At 39.8% G+C, this 19,565-nt stretch overlaps 2 protein-coding genes and 1 non-coding gene across 3 annotated transcripts; 1 reads left to right on the top strand and 2 right to left on the bottom strand.

Moving 5' to 3' along the window:
* Window positions 1-6,879: 6,879 nt before the first annotated feature.
* On the bottom strand, window positions 6,880-6,986 carry LOC130512108 (small nucleolar RNA R71). Its single transcript, XR_008945669.1, has one exon. It is a non-coding gene; the product is annotated as a small nucleolar RNA R71 (small nucleolar RNA).
* A 6,703-nt stretch (window positions 6,987-13,689) lies between these two features.
* Window positions 13,690-15,888, top strand: LOC108853434 (calmodulin calcium-dependent NAD kinase). Its single transcript, XM_018626846.2, has 8 exons — window positions 13,690-13,894; window positions 14,022-14,245; window positions 14,316-14,377; window positions 14,467-14,688; window positions 14,772-14,892; window positions 14,972-15,294; window positions 15,376-15,520; window positions 15,598-15,888. The coding sequence occupies exons 1-8, from the start codon at window positions 13,690-13,692 to the stop codon at window positions 15,886-15,888; spliced, it is 1,593 nt and encodes a 530-aa protein (XP_018482348.1).
* A 509-nt stretch (window positions 15,889-16,397) lies between these two features.
* On the bottom strand, window positions 16,398-17,590 carry LOC108853438 (histone H1.2). The gene is made up of 2 exons (XM_018626849.2): window positions 17,348-17,590; window positions 16,398-17,260 (listed from the first exon to the last, which is right to left on the bottom strand). Exons 1-2 carry the CDS (start codon window positions 17,516-17,518, stop codon window positions 16,634-16,636), a joined length of 798 nt encoding a protein of 265 aa, XP_018482351.1. The 5' UTR covers window positions 17,519-17,590; the 3' UTR covers window positions 16,398-16,633.
* Window positions 17,591-19,565: the final 1,975 nt, after the last annotated feature.

The following is a 19,565-nucleotide window of genomic DNA, read 5'->3' as shown; positions in this document are numbered from 1 at the left end:
TAAGCTCAGTGCTGCTACACCTCTGGTCTCTGTTCCCATCTCAGCGAACTATGCTAATCATCCGCGCTATGCTCAGAAGCCGAACAAAAAGCCTGCAACAACGTGGACAAATCCCAGCAACAACTATCAGCCGCGTCCATCTCGAGGGTATCAGGGGAAGTGTCAAATATGTGGGCTCCAGGGTCACTCTGCGAAAAGATGTAACCAGCTTCAGAAGTTTCAGCAAGCGTCCCAGCCTTCGTTGTTGCCTACTCCAACTGGCTGGAACCCACGTGCAAACATGGCACTTGCGCCAGCATCTCAACCTTGGATACTGGACTCCGGTGCGACTCATCACATCACTTCGGATCTGAGTAATCTGGCCCTGCATCAACCATACACAGGCGGTGAAGAAGTGCTTATTGGTGATGGTAGTGGTCTTGCCATTGCACAAACGGGTTCAACATCACTTCCTTCTTCTTCCACTTCAAAGCCTCTTACTTTGTCTAATGTTCTCTATGTTCCTGCTATACATAAGAACCTTATATCAGTGTATCGGTTATGCAACCACAACAAAGTCTCAGTTGAATTCTTTCCCTCTTACTTTCAGGTGAAAGATCTGAGCTCGGGAATCCCGTTACTCCACGGGCGTACCAGTAAGGAGCTGTATGAGTGGCCGATCGTGAATGCTGCAGCAGTCTCCTACTTTGCTACACCAACTGTCAAAACAACTCTCTCAGATTGGCATTCAAGACTTGGCCATCCAGCTCCCTCTATCCTCAAAACTCTTATCTCTACTTTTTCTTTACCGCTTTCAGATTCTGTTTCACAAACATTTTCTTGTGTTGATTGCCTTTCCAATAAAAGTCATAAGCTATCTTTTTCTCAAACTTCAATAACCTCTACTCGCCCACTTGAGTATTTGTTTACAGATTTATGGACCTCCCCTGTTCTTTCGGTTGACAAATACAAACATTATCTTATCCTTGTTGACCACTTCACTCGATACACTTGGTTTTACCCTCTACAACTAAAGTCTCATGTCAAAGAAACATTTATTCGTTTTAAAGCTTTAACGGAGAACAAGTTTCAAACAAAGATCGGAACTCTGTTTTCTGACAATGGCGGTGAATTTATTGCCCTTCGTGCTTTCCTTTCCCAATCAGGGATCACTCATCTCACCTCTCCTCCCCATACTCCTGAACACAATGGCCTTTCTGAACGGAAACACCGACATATTGTTGAAACAGGTCTATCTCTTCTTCATCACTCCAAAATCCCAAACACCTACTGGTCTTATGCTTTTTCCACTGCTGTCTATCTAATAAACAGAATGCCTACCCCTGTTCTTTCTCTAAACTCTCCATACCAACTTCTCTTCAAAACCCAACCAAACTACTCCAAGCTCAAAATATTTGGTTGTCAATGCTTTCCTTGGCTTCGTCCCTATCGTGACCATAAACTCCAAACACGATCTACCCCATGTGTTTTTCTTGGCTATTCTCTCACTCAAAGTGCCTATTTTGTCTTGATCCAGTTCTCAATCGTCTGTTTGTCTCGCGTCATGTACGTTTTGATGAACAAACTTTTCCTTACCAAACTCTTTCAAAAACTCTGGCTACTGCTGCAGCTACCACTACGGACTGGATTCCTCCTGTTTCGATAGTTCCTACGATCCCAACGCCACCTACTGCAGCTCCTGCGATTCCCTTGCACACTGATCTTTCACCTGAACCTAATGAGGTAATTTCTTCACCTTTGACTACGCCGATAACATTGGTTTCTGATGAGTTGCAGACTACACCACCTCCAGTCACAGAACCGGCACCGCGATCACCATCTCCACCTGTACAGCAGGCGCCTGTTCTGTCACCAATTGTCAACAACTCTCCCGTGTCCTCCTCCTCCGACGCTGGTACCAGACAAACAGAGGACTCAAATTCCACACCACCGCCACCTAGTCCTGCACCAGTGCAGCCTCCAGTGCAGCCTCCACAAGCGCAACCTCAGAACCATCACCCGATGGCTACAAGAGCTAAAAAGGGCATCTCAAAACCGAATGTCAAATATGCTTCTACGGCTCAGCTTCAGAAGGAAATACATACAATTCCCAAGACGATAGCACAAGCTTTGGCTGATCCTCGGTGGCGTCAGGCTGTCCTTGATGAGTTCAACTCAATAGTGAAGAATGGTACCTACTCTTTGGTTCCTCCAACATCACACCAGAACACTGTGAGTTGTCGCTGGATCTTTACGATCAAATATAATCCAGATGGGAGTGTGCGCAAGTATAAAGCACGTCTGGTAGCTCGAGGATATACTCAGGTTCCTGGAATTGATTATACGGAGACTTTCAGCCCAGTGATCAAGAGCACAACCATCCGTCTTGTTCTGGACATTGCTGTCAGTAGAAACTGGCCGATCAAGCAGCTTGATGTAAACAATGCTTTCCTTCAAGGTACTCTAACTGAAGAAGTCTACACAACACAACCTCCTGGTTTCGTTGACCCTGATCACCCTCACCATGTTTGTCATTTACATAAGGCTCTGTACGGACTTAAGCAAGCGCCCCGTGCTTGGTACCAAGAACTCAGCAATCATCTCCTCAAGTCTGGCTTTATAAACTCTCTAGCTGACACTTCTCTCTTCATCCTACGGCGCCGTGACAGCTTTATATATCTTCTCGTCTACGTCGACGACATTATCATCACCGGTAATGATCATGTCCTGTTACAACAGACCCTGTCTCTTCTTGCTACTCGCTTCTCAGTAAAGGATCCTGAAGACTTAAACTATTTCCTCGGCATCGAAGCTCATCGTACCGCTGCAGGCATGCACTTAACTCAACGCCGATACATCCTTGATCTACTTCAACGATGTAACATGTCTGACGCCAAGCCCGTTTCAACTCCGATGTCAACTGCTCCGAAGCTCACTGCCAAGTCCGGAACGCCCTTGTCTGATCCAACAGTCTACAGGTCCACTGTTGGCAGTCTCCAATATCTTGCCTTTACCCGTCCAGATATATCCTACGCTGTGAATAGACTGTCACAGTACATGCATAAGCCCACTTCTGATCATTGGCAAGCCGTCAAGAGAGTCTTACGCTACTTGGCAGGAACACCGTCTCATGGTTTGTACTTCAGTCGCAACAATGCATCCACCTTACATGCCTTCTCCGATGCAGATTGGGCTGGAGATACTGATGACTTTGTCTCTACAAACGCATACATAATCTATCTTGGTAAGCATCCAATCTCTTGGTCTTCTAAGAAGCAGAATGGAGTTGCGAGATCATCGACTGAAGCAGAATACAGATCAGTTGCTAACACATCAGCGGAACTGCGATGGCTCTGTTCCTTACTCGTTGAGCTTGGCATCAAAATCTCATCACCACCTGTGATCTACTGTGACAATGTTGGAGCCACATACCTCTGTGCTAATCCTATCTTCCATTCCAGGATGAAACATTTAGCACTTGACTATCACTTCATCCGAAATCAGATTACTTCTGGACAGCTTCGTGTAGTTCATGTCTCATCTAAAGATCAACTTGCTGATGCACTCACTAAGCCACTTTCCAGATCACCATTCAGGATGCTTTCAGACAAGATTGGTGTTGCTAAAGCACCTCCATCTTGAGGGGGAATGTTAAGGAAAGAAGATCAATCACCTTACTTGCATATCACGTTCTGTATATTACTCTGTAAATGCTCGATATCTTCTTTCCCTTTATGATGTATCTCACTTGTATAAATATGTACTCATATACATCAATAAGAATCATCCTTCATATCACATAGTACCTTCCTACAATTTCACAGTTAATAAATCAGGACACTTCAATTTAATTTGCGATCAACAAACAAAAACAGAAAAATTGTGCTTGCTTATAATTACCTGAAAACCAAACATATTTTGAAGCATAGAACAAACGTCCTCGTCTGCTGGAATAGCCCGGGGCATCTTCGCATTCGTTGATATTCACTAATAGGAAACAATGTTCGTAAATATTTAGTTCTGAGATTTTGGGTTACTGGGTGATTTATTTATATAGGGTAGACTTTAAAAATCTTGTGGAAGAGAAATAATTAAAAATAGTACTTAGAATTGAAATTTTCAAAAAAAAGTTATGAGAAACTTTTTTCTTTAAAAAGTTTAAGAAAACATTTATGAATGTGTATGATCTTTTCCTAAATTTTGAGTTATATGCATATTTTAAGAAAAGATTACTGAATGAGTTAAATATCTTTTAAAATTTTGGAAGATATTGATAAATATGTATAATATCTTCATAAATTTTAAGAAAGCTTTTCATTAATGTGTATCTTGTGTATCTAAAAACATTCTTAAATATATATTACCCTAAATCTCAGAACTAAGGGGGTGTATTGGACTGATGATTTTAAAGAATTTTAGATTGTTTTAATTTTGACAGGATTTAGGTGAGTTTTAAAGTTATTTGAGTGATTTCATTTAAAGTTTAAAAATTAAAATCCAATCTATAGGTGATTCGGTAAAAATTAAAATCAAATCTATATGAACATTATTTCCTATTAGTAAGATATGTATTTAAGAGGATATTTTGTATATGTATAATATTTTCCTAAAGTTATAGAAAGATCAACCTCAATTACATATATAAATTTTATAAAGATATTACACATATTAATTAAATATGCATATAAGTCTACTTCAGAAAGATATCATACAAATTTAGAAAAAGTTTCATAAATATACATATTAATTACATTTTGATGTCTTGCATATTTGCATTGTTTTAGCTATTCATTCATAAGCATTTGCATCATATAGATTAGGATTTAGACATGTTTAGGTTGCATTTTGCATGCATAAGTCTCTATTAGGTACTGGAGTGCCAAGTGAAGTTATTGGAGACATTTGGATGTGTTTGGAGCTCAAAAGAGGTGAAAAAAGTGATCATTGGACGAGCAAAGCATCGGAGCGACCTTCCCGGAGCGACCCTACGGAGTCGCTGTGCCCCACCTCTCAGAGCGACCTTCCCAGAGCGATAACTCCAAGTCGCTCGCGTTCTCATCACTCGGAGACACGAAGAAACAAGGTCAGAGCGACCACCTCGGAGCGACTAGGCGACATCGCTCCAGCCGGAGCGACCTTAAGGCCCAATCTCAGAGCGACGCCATGAAGTCGCTCGCCTCTTTATCGCTTCGGACATCCGTAAATCACCCTGGAGCGACCCCGCAGAGCGACCACCCGAAGTCGCTCCCAACCCCAGAGCGACCTCTCGGAGCGACTGGCCGAGGTCGCTCCGCGTTATCAGTGCACGATTTTTATTATTTTCAAGGACCTTTTTGCAATTTATTGTGCACGTTTTTGCACTGAAAAACCTAATGTTTAAGTACTCTTTGTAGCCACCTTTTGGCAGATATCTTTGATCATTTGAATACACAAAACTCTCTCAAGAAAAAGCTCTCTTTTGATTTGATTGTTCTTGTGTTCTTGTGATTTCTCTTCTATTTCTCTATATGATTCATCTGAAATCCATCATGGGTTTAAGAGGAATCATGGGGATTAGTGAGTAATCACCTTTTGAATTCATGGGTTAGGGAGATTAAGGGTGATTAGGCTAGTTCTAGGATGTTTTAGTGTAGATCATTCTTGTTCCTTGCTAGTAGAGTATTCATAATGCATCATTTGAGTAGGCCACTCAAAAGGGTGATCTCTAGGCATTTCCCACCCAAAAGGTGTTTGATGAAATGCCTGAGTCAACTCTCCTAGGCTTTTAGTGTACTTTGCCAAAGAGATTTGTTGTTAAAGATGCTAAGATAGCTAATAGACTTGTTAGTAATGATTGCTTGCATGTTATTCAACCAAAGACATTTGATGTTTGAGACATGTTAGCAAATGAGCATTCATCTAGACATAGAGCTTGCTTAGAATTGTGTCTAGGCTTAAGGTTAGTAGTTTGATTGATTCATTTGTCATCCTTAGTTCGAAACCTGATCACCCAAGGTCTAAATCCCTATACCCATGAGTTCTCATTTCCAATAGCTTAAAAGTATCATTTTTATTGCTTTGCTTTAGCTTTAATCATTAGTTTAGAAATCATCAAATCACTGATTGCACTTAGATTAGGCAAATACTTGCATTCTCTCTGCATTTGAATCCCTCAGAATTGGTTCGACAACTTACTACCACTATACTATTATTTGACTTAGGAGCCTCAAAACTCCTAACATCAAATTGGCGCCGTTGCCAAATTCTGAGTTTGATTTGAACATTGAGATTTAGTCATTTGCTTGAGACTAAGTCATTTTTATTTTTGTAAGTTACTGATTCTCTTTTTCACTCTTTGTGATTTTCAGGTGTATGAACTTGAGGAGCAAGGGTACATCAAACCTTGTTCCAAGAGCCACAGACATCAGAGCTTTAGAGAGAGAGTGTACTAGAAAGAGAAGACAAGAAGAGCAACAGGCTCAACTGCAGCCACTGGAAGCTGCAATGGAAGAACAACAAAATCCTCAGAACCCCAATGGACCTCAACAGCGACCAGCTCGCCCCATTGGCACTTATGACCGCCCCAACATCCATGGTCCTAGACTTGGAATCCGAGCACCAGCTGTGGCTGCTAACAATTTTGAGATCAAGTCAGGACTGCTAAACTGCATAGAGAACAACAAGTATCATGGTCTGGCTGTGGAGGACCCATTTGATCACTTGGATAAGTTTGACAGCTACTGTGGTATGTCAAAGACTAATGGTGTGTCAGAAGATGTCTTGAAGCTCAAGCTATTCCCTTTCTCTTTGGGGGATAAGGCACGTCAATGGGAGAAGTCTCTACCAAGTGACTCCATCACCACTTGGGAAGACTGCAAAAGGGCATTCTTGGAGAAGTTCTTCTCTACTTCAAGAACTGCTAAGTTGAGGAATGAGATCTCCAGCTTCCAACAGAAGAACTTGGAAGGATTCAGTGAAGCTTGGGAGAGATTCAATGGCTACCAAGCTCAGTGCCCACACCATGGATTCTCTAAGGAGAGCTTGCTGAGCACATTCTACAGAGGTGCTCTTCCTAAGTACAGAGCCAGACTGGATACAGCTAGCAATGGGTTCTTTTTGGGGAGAACTGAGGAAGAGGCAGAGGCTCTGGTTGACAACATGGTTAAGAGTGATGCAGTCTACAGTGGAGACCATGACAGAAGCAGCAGAGGTGATGACAATCAAACAAGGAATGAGATAAAGGCTCTTCAGGAGAAGATTGACAAACTCATTGCTGATAAGGCCACACAAGCGCAGGTGAACTTTGTTGGCAACCCAAGCCAGGAGATACCTCCTACTGTCAATGAGGTTGAGGGTTTGGAAGGGCAAGAAGAACTGTGTTTCATCAACAGTAATGGTAGCTGGTACAAGAAGGAACCCAACTTTCAGTACAACAACTACCAACAGAAGCCCTATTCAAACAACCAGCAGAGTGGTTATCAACCTCGAAACAACCAGCAGAGCAACTATCAGCCTCAGCAAAACTCCTCTCCTAGCTCCTCTGCCCCTCAACAGAGCAGCACTGATGCCTTACTGAAACAGATCTTGGAGTCTCAGACTAGAAGTGAGAAGCATGTGGGCTATGAGCTGAAGAACCTTCACTCCAAGATTGATGGGAGCTACAATGAGCTCAACAACAAATTCTCCCACCTTGCTTCTTCTGTCAAGAATTTGGAGAATCAGTTTGCTTCCATGAGCTCCCACCAGAACCGCCAGCAAGGATCTCTACCTGGAAAGTCAGATCAAAACCCCAAAGAAGCAAAAGCTGTCACACTTAGGAGTGGTAAGCAGTTGACTCCTGTAACCCTCACCAAGGATGCTGAGAAACAAGGTGAGGAGGTGGCTATCAACCTAGATGATGAAGTGGTCATTGTTGATGAGAAGACAGATGCTGAGATCTTGGAGAAGATTGTGAAAGCCAAGGGTAAAGGAAAGGTTGGAGAAGAGAAGAAAACAACAAAAGATGGTGAATCTACTGCTCCAGCAACTGAGAGCTCTCCTGTCCCCCCTCCCTATGAACCAAAGCTTCCATTCCCTGGTAGATTCAAGAAGCAGCTGCTACAGAAGTACAAGGCTTTGTTTGAGAAGCAGATGAGTGAAGCTCAGGTTACAATGCCCATCATTGATGCTTTCATGCTGATTCCTCAATACAGCAAACTCCTGAAAGATGTTGTAGCTGCTAAGAAGAAGGAGATGGAGGGCATGATGGTTCTGAGTCATGAGTGCAATGCCATCATTCAGAGGCTAGATGCTCCAGAGAAGCTAGAGGATCCAGGATGCTTCACACTCCCTTGTGCTCTTGGACCTATGGTATTTGAGAAATGTCTCTGCGATTTGGGAGCTAGTGTCAGCTTGATGCCTTTATCTGTGGCAAAGAAGCTTGGTTTCACTCAATACAAGAAGTGTAGACTCTCTCTGGTGTTGGCTGATCGTTCAGTGAAGTACCCTGTGGGCATCTTAGAGAACCTCCCTGTGAAGATTGGAAAGTATGAGATACCCACAGACTTTGTGGTGCTTGAGATGGGTGAGGAGGCTCAAGACCCATTGATTCTTGGAAGGCCATTCTTAGCTACTGCAGGAGCTATTGTGAATGTGAAGGAAGGCAAGATTGACCTCCATTTGGGCAAGGAGAACATCCTCCACTTTGACATCAAGGAGAAAATGAGGAACCCCACTGTGTTTGGACAAGCCTTCATCATTGAAGAAATGGGCCCTCATGCTGATGATCACCTTGGTGAGCTACCACCTGAGGAAGATGGGGTGCCAACTCCACTTTCTGCACCTACTCCAGCCTGATCCAAAGGAGGCAAAGTCAAGCTAGAGACTTAAAACAAGCTCACTTGGGAGGAAGTCCCATGAGTATCCTTGTATATATTGCATTAGTATTTGCATTATCATTCTATTGCATAGAACAATTGGAAAATGAAGTTGTTTGCAGGTGTGGAGCAGAAACTCGGACATCAGAGCGAGGTCATGGAGCGAGGGAGAGAAGTCGCTCCAGCTGGGAGCGACTTGCCCACAGCAACCCCCAGAGGTCGCTCGTGTCCTCCGGAGCGAAACTGACCATGGAGCGACCTGCCGCAGCGACCCTTCAACCTCGCTCCCGTCTCAGGTAACTGCAAACTTCCCTTTTTCCAGTTTTTCTTTGTATTTCACATTTCCATTGGGTACCTCACTCACACAGAGACTGTGTGATTTAAGTGTGGGGGAGGTACCAAGTATTTGATCATGTTTGTTTTCATGATTATGAGTCTCATGCATTGCATATTACATCCTTATTTGCATAAAAAAAAAAAAAAAAAAAAAATTTGAAAAACACAAAAAGAATCATTTAGTTGCATCATTTGCATTTTTAGGATTGAGTCTAGAAGCATATAGGTTGCATTCATGCATTAGGGAGATTTCAACCTTGTAAAGAGCTCATGCTAAGTACTAAATTTGTTGACCTTTGTAATCATGACAAGTAGCTTGAGCACCCTTTGGAAAGCTTGTAAACTTCGTGCCTTGAATGCTCCTCTTGAAACTCATTTGACTGTTGATACTCTCTCTTTGAAGCAAGCTCCTGTTTTAATGTCTCTTGCATATGGTCTCTTGTGTACTAAGTCATGGATATACACACTTGAGTTGTCCCATCTGTTTTACCAATCTTTTTGACAAACTCAAGTGGTACTCCACTCCCAAAACCCATACCTCATTTTTAAACCATCATTATTTGTTGAGTGAGGCCTCTTTGGAAAGCTTTACATGTGCATAATGTTGAGAGTATTGGGAACGACAATGCTTAGTCTCCATTCTTGCTAGATTAGTCACTCAATTGTCTAGCTATAGGAAGGGGGTGAGTGTTGTGATTGTGATTTGGGAATATGAAAGGTTTGACTCTTTGTGCTTAAATGATTAGTCTTTATGGGATAAGTTGATAAGTATCTAGCTCTTATTGTGTAAAGTCTTGGCCCCCAAATAAAAAAAAAAAGAAGAAAAAAAAAAAGGGAAAAAAAGAGAAAAGATAAAAAAAAAGGGAATAAAAAGGGGGCTAGCAAAATTGTTAGGAGCTGAAATTTGTTTTAAGATTGTGAAAAATCCCTTATTGATTTCAAAAAGAAAGAGTCTGATGTGAAAAATATTCTTTGGATCTTTTGGTGAGAGATGTGAGTTGGGTTTGACATTGAGGAATGATTGAATATCTTGTGTGTTTGGGAAAGGGTAGAACAATGGAGATTGAGCATTGTATGCATCAGTTGATCCCTTTCTTAGATATATTATGTGTATTGTCAAAGCTACTTTGTTTTGAGAGTAAACCACCATAAAAGATCATTTTGAACCTCTGACTTCACTTGCATTAAAGCCTTTGTCTTACCAAAACCAAATGACTTGGACCAGTTGACCATTTGTGAGATGTCTATTGAGTTTGCTTCATAAATGTTAGAGAGATGTGGATTTGTGGTTTGTAGATGCATGGTTAATGAGTGTAGAGATCAAAGGAGCTGAGATAGGCCTAGAGAAGTTAGAGATAGATAAAATCTTTGCTCTTGCTATTTGGTATGATTATGCAAGGTTGTTAGGTTGAGAACTAAGAAGAGTTTCTTTTGGTTATGAGTCCCCACTTTCAAACTTCTTCTCCTTGGTTCTTGAAAGTTTACTTGTGGACAAGTAAAGGACTAGTGTGGGGGAGTTGATGTCTTGCATATTTGCATTGTTTTAGCTATTCATTCATAAGCATTTGCATCATATAGATTAGGATTTAGACATGTTTAGGTTGCATTTTGCATGCATAAGTCTCTATTAGGTACTGGAGTGCCAAGTGAAGTTATTGGAGACATTTGGATGTGTTTGGAGCTCAAAAGAGGTGAAAAAGGTGATCATTGGACGAGCAAAGCATCGGAGCGACCTTCCCGGAGCGACCCTACGGAGTCGCTGTGCCCCACCTCTCAGAGCGACCTTCCCAGAGCGATAACTCCAAGTCGCTCGCGTTCTCATCACTCGGAGACACGAAGAAACAAGGTCAGAGCGACCACCTCGGAGCGACTAGGCGACATCGCTCCAGCCGGAGCGACCTTAAGGCCCAATCTCAGAGCGACGCCATGAAGTCGCTCGCCTCTTTATCGCTTCGGACATCCGTAAATCACCCTGGAGCGACCCCGCAGAGCGACCACCCGAAGTCGCTCCCAACCCCAGAGCGACCTCTCGGAGCGACTGGCCGAGGTCGCTCCGCGTTATCAGTGCACGATTTTTATTATTTTCAAGGACCTTTTTGCAATTTATTGTGCACGTTTTTGCACTGAAAAACCTAATGTTTAAGTACTCTTTGTAGCCACCTTTTGGCAGATATCTTTGATCATTTGAATACACAAAACTCTCTCAAGAAAAAACTCTCTTTTGATTTGATTGTTCTTGTGTTCTTGTGATTTCTCTTCTATTTCTCTATATGATTCATCTGAAATCCATCATGGGTTTAAGAGGAATCATGGGGATTAGTGAGTAATCACCTTTTGAATTCATGGGTTAGGGAGATTAAGGGTGATTAGGCTAGTTCTAGGATGTTTTAGTGTAGATCATTCTTGTTCCTTGCTAGTAGAGTATTCATAATGCATCATTTGAGTAGGCCACTCAAAAGGGTGATCTCTAGGCATTTCCCACCCAAAAGGTGTTTGATGAAATGCCTGAGTCAACTCTCCTAGGCTTTTAGTGTACTTTGCCAAAGAGATTTGTTGTTAAAGATGCTAAGATAGCTAATAGACTTGTTAGTAATGATTGCTTGCATGTTATTCAACCAAAGACATTTGATGTTTGAGACATGTTAGCAAATGAGCATTCATCTAGACATAGAGCTTGCTTAGAATTGTGTCTAGGCTTAAGGTTAGTAGTTTGATTGATTCATTTGTCATCCTTAGTTCGAAACCTGATCACCCAAGGTCTAAATCCCTATACCCATGAATTCTCATTTCCAATAGCTTAAAAGTATCATTTTTATTGCTTTGCTTTAGCTTTAATCATTAGTTTAGAAATCATCAAATCACTGATTGCACTTAGATTAGGCAAATACTTGCATTCTCTCTGCATTTGAATCCCTCAGAATTGGTTCGACAACTTACTACCACTATACTATTATTTGACTTAGGAGCCTCAAAACTCCTAACATCACATTTAAAAGATCTAATTATACGTCTATGGAAGCATTCTTGAATTCGAGAAAAATAAGTCTACAAATTTAAGAAAATATCATACACATTCACGAAGGAGATATACTTTTTAATGATAAACTATTAATTTTCATGGTATTGTATTAACTTTTTGTCATTTTTTGTAAATTAAATTTATAGTTTATATCTTTACTAAAAAATTCCAATTATTTTTATTATCTTCCAATATGTAAAATTTATAAAGATATCATACATATTTTCTCATGACAGTATGACACCACATCATCATTTCATAATTTCAAAGTGTTATACATCATTACTTTATACTGTTTTAAATTGTTCACCTGATTAATTATGTGGAGCTATCTAGATTTTAATACTTATAATAACTATCATCCATTGATATAATAGTTTTGATAATTAAAAATTAAAAATATATTTCTTTATGAAACATATATTAAACATTAACTTAAACAAAAATTAATTTAATATAATTTAGACTTACCAAATATATTGATATAGTTTAAGGGAATAATTATTTAAAATAATGACACATTTATCTTTTGAATTATTAATGAAAATAACATATTATTATTATTTATTTATTAATAATGATACATTTATTTTTTGAATTATTAGATCAACATATATTTGGTAGTCCAAAACTGAAATATCATACATAAAATCCAAGACAAAAGTCTAATTAATAGATTAGATAACCTCACAGTTTTTTCAGAACACATGATCAAAAAAATAAAGGTCATTTTGATAACATAGGCTGAGCAAGATGCTCTGATTCAAGTCTCATCACTCAACTTCACCAATATCTGTTTCCGCATAGACTCACGAGTGTTCACCAGAGCTACCACAACATTGAAAAGACGATCGACGGAACTCTATGGAATCCTATCGGAAAATCAATTCTTTGGTTTTCTTTTTTTTCTTTTTCATTTATGTTGTGGTCTATTGTTTTCACTCCCAGGTTCAATAATGGACTAACGAAATCATGTGTTGTTTCTTATTTGGATCTGAGGCCATACAACTTCTTTTATGCTTAATTAATCAAAGTGTCCAGTTGCCCAAAAAAAAAGTAACCAAATCTATTCTTTCAAACTTCTTCTCATACATTGACATTTTCGCATGAGATGTTACAAGGACAATCTTTTGCAAAACCTTTTGAGCCAATATGTCCGAAAACAATGACAAACAACTAATAATCTTAAGAGTCAGTTTACATATCTTATGTTATATAGCCTTGAGTAAAAGAGTTTCTAAAACCTTCAAAAACACAACATACATGGAGAATAAGATTCTTGGCTACACAAAAACAAAATTAATTAAATGGTCAAACCCACAAGAAACATCCGGAGTAATAGGGATCAAAAGCTATTTTAGTACAGTACAGTAACACGTGGAGAAAGCAGATACATTCTCTCGTAACACAAAACAAACTCGAACAAGACTTAGTCCCAATCTTAGAGTTTTACCAATCTTTAATTTCGTTTCTCTTAATGATCATCCCCAAACCGAATCCATTCATCTGCTTAACAGATCAATGTGTGTTTCAGAGTTTAACAGCAGCAACAATGACAAAACGACCTTCTCACAGATTTTGGTAATCTCATCCATTGGCTTGCTCTTAGCCCTTGCAGTGCATTACCGTCTCAGGAAGATACGTCACTCCAAGAACATACCTCGTCTCAGACGGTCTCACAAACACAAAGGCCATGAGAAGCTCGAGAGATTCTCTCACTACGTTGGTAAAACAAATCTACATATTTATATCCTCTTTGAAATCACCATATGATCATATACATTTTGATGCATCATCATCATATATAAGGACATGTTGTGTTGTGTTTTTTTTCCTCTTTATCTTTGTTGCAGTGCGTCAAATGGGATTCAAGGACAGGAGAGAGTGTCCTCATCTCTGCAAATTAGCCAATGAGTACATAAGGAAATCAGGTTGCTGCGAGGAAGACATTTACAGCTTCTTCTCTGAAGAGCCTGATGCTGATACCCTCTTCATTAAACTCGTCGAGGAGTTTGAGAGATGCATTCTCAGTTACTTTGCTTACCACTGGAGCCATGCAGATCTCATGATCAGTCAGGTTAACCAAAAAGAAAACACAAACAAAACTTTTTAAGATCCTTAGTTGTTAAACATGGATTATGTTGCAGATACTCAGCGCTGATGTTGAGCCCAAAAAGAAGCTCAAGCACATTGTCATGGCTGCAACGAGGTGATTCTAAACAAAACAAAACAAAAATGCTAATAGATATTGTGTTCTCCTTTGGTGAAATGATTGTTTTCTTGGTTGGGTATAAATAGGGATCAGAGGTTTGAGAGGGTGACTAAGAATCTAAAAGTGGCAAGAGTGTTCAACACATTGGTAGAGGAAATGAAAGCAATGGGGATAGCATCTGTTGATGACTCGGAATGTACAGAAGTGATGGCTCCAGTTGCACACAAGGACCGAAGCCCTGTTCTACTCCTCATGGGTGGTGGTATGGGTGCAGGAAAGAGCACTGTGCTTAAAGAGATTCTCAAAGAGTAAGTAAAAAGATCTTATATATATAAGTTCATTTAGATCTTCTTTTTACCTGTAAACATGGTTGTGTTTGGTTTGGGAGCAGACCATTTTGGGCAGGAGCAGATGCTGTGGTTATAGAAGCTGATGCTTTCAAAGAGTCTGATGTGATTTACAGAGCTCTTAGCTCCAGAGGCCATGCTGATATGATCAAGACTGCTGAATTCGTAAGGTTCTTTTTTACCTTTTTGATATATTCAATATCAAGAAACTGTTATGAAACGGTTGGAATGGAATTAAAAACAGGTTCACCAATCATCAACAGATGCAGCATCATCGCTGCTAGTTACAGCTCTAAACGAAGGGAGGGACGTGATAATGGATGGAACACTCTCGTGGGTACCATTTGTGGTACAGACCATAACAATGACAAGGAATGTGCATCGCCACCGTTACAGAATGGGGGCTGGCTACAAGGTTGGCGAAAACGGAGACGTGATAGAGAACTACTGGGAACGCATAGGGGAAAGACAGCAGCTGCAAGAGGATGGGAAGGAGAGAAAGCCATACAGGATAGAGTTAGTTGGAGTTGTGTGCGATGCGTACTTAGCAGTGATTCGAGGCATTAGGTGAGAGCTGTTGCTAACTAGTTCCCAGACCCAGACAAGTGAGTGTGTGTGTGTTAATAAGGTTTTTGTTTGACCATGCAGGAGAGCAATAATGTGTAGAAGAGCGGTGAGGGTGCGATCTCAGCTGACATCACACAAGAGGTTTGCAGATGCGTTTCTTACCTACTGCAACTTAGTTGACAATGCGAGGCTTTACAGCACCAATGCCCTTGAAGGTTCTCCAAAGGTTAGGACCTGACAATGTTATAACTAAATGAAGTGAGAATCCATGGTGAGACAATTATTTTTTGTGTGTGTGTGCAGATGATAGCATGGAAAGAGAAGGAGAAGACATTGCTAGTGGATCCAGAGGAGATAGACTGTTTGAAGAACGTAGGGAGGCTAAACGAGAATGCAGAGTCCATCTACGAGCTATACAGAAGACCAAACCCTGCTTGTGAAGCTGGATCGATATGGAAAGACATTGTGCTGTCTCCTTCCAGGTTCAACATTCAGCAGGAGCTCAAATACTCGATTCAGAAAGTGGAAAGATTCAAACAATGTCTCCAAGATACACCAAAGTCGGAAACAGAGCAAAAAGATGTACTTTCCTAGCTTTGTTTTCTAGCTATGTTTGCCATCTGTTACACTGCAAGAGATGTGTTAAAGGGTACCAAATGCATCATATGTTTCAGACAAAAAAAAGGTACTAATCTCACCTTAAAACTTTGCCATGTTTGTTGTTCTTAAAGTAAACCAGTTCCTTCTAAGCATAGTATGTTGTCTGCATTAGAACATTCAACAAGCATGAACACATTGATGCAATGTTTTAAGATTCATACAAGAATCTGTTCAGACAGAACTAGATGAACATTAAGACCTAGTAGAAGTTTAAGATTCAACAAAAAAAGAAGCTGAACACATTGAGACAATGCTTCAAGATTCATACAAGAATCAATTCAGACAGAACTAGATGATCATTGACCCTAACAGAAGCACATCTGCGTAGACCAGATCCTTCAAAGCATAGTATACATAAAAATTCAACAAGAAAGAAGCTTGAACATATCGATACAGTGTGCTAGATTCATACAAGAATCAGTTCAGACAGAACTAGATGAAGATTAACCATGTAAGAAGCTTTAATCTCAAAACAAACACAAAAATTACAACAAGGAACAAAAGGGTGGTTTCAAGAAGAAACCAGAAACAGAGATAAAAGCAAAAAGCTTCTTCAAAGGATATGATTCAAATTATACAAAGACTACCCCTAAGAGAAGCTCTCTAACCACCATTACAACCATGTATTCATTCATTCATTCAATCTCCCCAATTCACTACCCTAAACCCAAATCTTCTTTCACTTCTTCACCTTCCTCGTTGAAACCCTCTTCGCCGGAGACTTTACAGCCTTCGCCTTCACACTCTTAGCCGGAGCCTTAGCTTTAGCCTTCTTAGTTACAGCCGCGGCGGCTTTCTTAGCAGCAGGAGCAGCCTTCTTCTTCCCTGGAGAAGTTCTAGTCGAAGTCCTCGCCGCTTTAGCAGGTCTCTCTTTAGCCTTAGGCTTAGCAGCAGCAGCAACAGCTTTGGTCTTGGACACAGCAGCCACTGTCTTCGTCTTCGGTTTAGGTTTAGCAGCGACTACTTTAGCCTTGGGCTTCACAGCTACAGCAGCTTTGGTCTTCTTGGATCCTTTCGCCGCCGGTTTAGCAGCCTTCGGTTTAGCAACGGTCGCCTTCTTCTTAACCGGAGCCGGTTTAGGAGCAGCAGGAGCAGCAACGGCGGTTGATTTAGTAGCGGAGGGGAGCTTGAAGGAGCCTTTGACTTTGACGAGCTTCCCTGAAGCGACGAGTCTCTTGAGATTGACGAGGAGAAGCTTCCTGAACGTTGGAGGAAGCGTCTTCTGCTTCTCCTCTATGAACTTCTGAATCGCGTATTGGCTAGATCCGGTTCTCTCCTTCAACGTCGTGATCGCGTCTTTAATCATCTGCAAATCGATTTCGAAAAAAAAAAATTCAAAAACCCTAATCTCAATCTCCCAAAATCGAATTAAGATCGAATCGAATCTGATTACCTCTTCGTAGGTTGGGTGAGAAGAAGAAGATCTCTTCCTTGGAGCTTTCGCTGCAGGCTTCTTCTTCGGAGCTTTAGCTTCCTTCGTCTTCTTCGCTTTCTTCTCACTCGCAGCCGGTGCAGTCACCGTCTCTTCGACGTTGGTTGGAACGGTTGCTTCCTCTGCCGACATCTCTTTCTCTCTCTCTTTATCTTTCTTTGAAGAAGTTTTATGCGATTGATTGGATTGTGATGAAGAAGGACGAGAGCTTCGGGAAATGTATTATATAGTCAGATGTGTAGTTTCTGTCTCTGCTCTGATTGGTTGATACGATTAGTACTCGGATCGGTGTTGCTGCTCAGGTTTGAATTTTAACCGTTGGATCTGAAGATATCGACGGTGTGGAGATGAGGAGTGTGGGTGTGAGGATGAGGATGAGGGGAGTTAATGGATGTGGATTGTTTGCTTTTGTGTGTGCTTTTAGGTTCGATTAAACCGGTCGTAACTTGAGTTTTACTTGATGAAATTCAAAATTTCTTTTTCCAGTTTGTAGATATTCTTGTAAGGTTTCTTTTGAATGTTTACTCGTTTTAAACGGAATAGTATATGGTGAGAAAATCAGATTCGAAGCGAGGTTGGTCGGAACTTAGGTTTGTTTTGATAGTATTAAGGTAAATTTGGTTTTATGGAAAATGTTTGTGGGAAGATTATGAATGTTTATATTCGTTGGAAACTAGACTAGTCATGGAGTGTAACGAACCAAGAATTTGTGAAAACGGATCTTGTTTTGGTGGAAAATCATGGTATTGGAGTCGACCGAAGATGACCATCTTCTAGTATATGGTGCTGGTGCCACACACAACTTGTTGCATGTGTGATGTGTCTATCTTTAAGCGAGTCTCAACCATGGATTTGTGTATTGGATTCATTCTCATAAATTAATTACATCGTGTAATGATTCACTATAATATATTTTTAATACAAGTTATACGTATATAAAACTTAGTTTTACAGTAACGATGATGTATGCAACTATGCATCTAGCTTCCAAAAGCATAGACGTGGTAAAATTATAAATAACAGTATATGATTTTGATTAGAAAACATGAATCTTTGTTATGATACAAAATTCAGATCTTAGATTGCTATACCCTTTTAATCTAACATATGGTAATCTAACCCAACTCAAATCATAAACGAATAAATTGACCTAAAACTAAATTTCATTCTCTAACAATAAAAGAAATAGTCTATGGACGACCATATAGTTGAATAATTCCATATTTACATATATATTTTATAAACAGGTGTACTTAAGAAAAAAAGGCTTGATTATATATACAATACTAAGCCGCTTAGCAAGATATGAACCTTTAATTAATCTCCCTTTCGTTATAGTTAACGTGTTAGACATTCCACCAGTCTCTCATCCGATTATTAACTGCGTCCTAATGGTTTACTTCACGGATGTCATGCAGTTCCATTTTACGATTACAGATAGAAGCTATTGTTGGTTTCAAGATACTCTTTAGCAAGCACGCAAATTAATACTAACAAATTAACCTTTTCGCTGTGGATTTGGTAACGAGATAGTATGTGGTTGATACACTATAAATTAAAGATATCAGGGACATGCTATCGAAAGATATGTTTCTGATATCATTATATAAATATAAATCTATACATGATAAACCTTTTGATATCATCTACATATGTTAAAGCATCTTTTTATAAACTAGCATCTATAAACTGGCATCCAAAAGTTTCCAACCACGGAAAGTCGACAAATTTTGGATAAAATCCAATTGAAGTCTCATCTTGGAAGTTTTATAAAATTTTAGAGAACTTTCCATAATTAAAAAGTTAAGTATATTTTTGGGATTAGAGTATAGTCAAAATCGATTTGTGTATTAGGATCAACACCAAGATTTGTATTTTAGCATAAGAATGGATTATCATAAGCTTGTAAGTTGTAAAGAGAGAATTCTAAGGTTTTATAGTCGACTTTATGAAGTGTTGGGCTAGAGAAGAAAATCAAGAGTGTTCGATCTTGTTTAGTATTATGTTTAAAAAGAGACTCACAAGTTCAGTTTAAAAGAATCATATTATGTACACATCTTTATAGAAATAATCTCTAGTGTATTTTGTGTTATTGTTATTGATATAATTCTTGCATTTACAGATGAACCTATCAATCTTTTGTCTAATGCAACAAATTGTGGTATGGAGTCATGTAGTG

Source organism: Raphanus sativus, chromosome 4, assembly GCF_000801105.2.
Source record: "Raphanus sativus cultivar WK10039 chromosome 4, ASM80110v3, whole genome shotgun sequence".
NCBI classification, from domain to species: Eukaryota; Viridiplantae; Streptophyta; class Magnoliopsida; order Brassicales; family Brassicaceae; genus Raphanus; species Raphanus sativus.
The sequence above is the reverse complement of the archived record's forward strand: the minus strand, read 5'-3'. Positions and strand labels throughout refer to the sequence as shown.

Coding starts and splice junctions, on each gene's coding strand:
- LOC108853434 (XM_018626846.2), top strand. CDS start 13,690: ATGTGTGTTTCAGAGTTTAACAGCAGCAACAATGACAAAACGACCTTC. Junction 15,295..15,375: donor GCAGTGATTCGAGGCATTAG/GTGAGAGCTGTT, acceptor TTGACCATGCAG/GAGAGCAATAATGTGTAGAA. Junction 15,521..15,597: donor CCCTTGAAGGTTCTCCAAAG/GTTAGGACCTGA, acceptor GTGTGTGTGCAG/ATGATAGCATGGAAAGAGAA.
- LOC108853438 (XM_018626849.2), bottom strand. CDS start 17,518: ATGTCGGCAGAGGAAGCAACCGTTCCAACCAACGTCGAAGAGACGGTG. Junction 17,261..17,347: donor CTCACCCAACCTACGAAGAG/GTAATCAGATTC, acceptor ATCGATTTGCAG/ATGATTAAAGACGCGATCAC.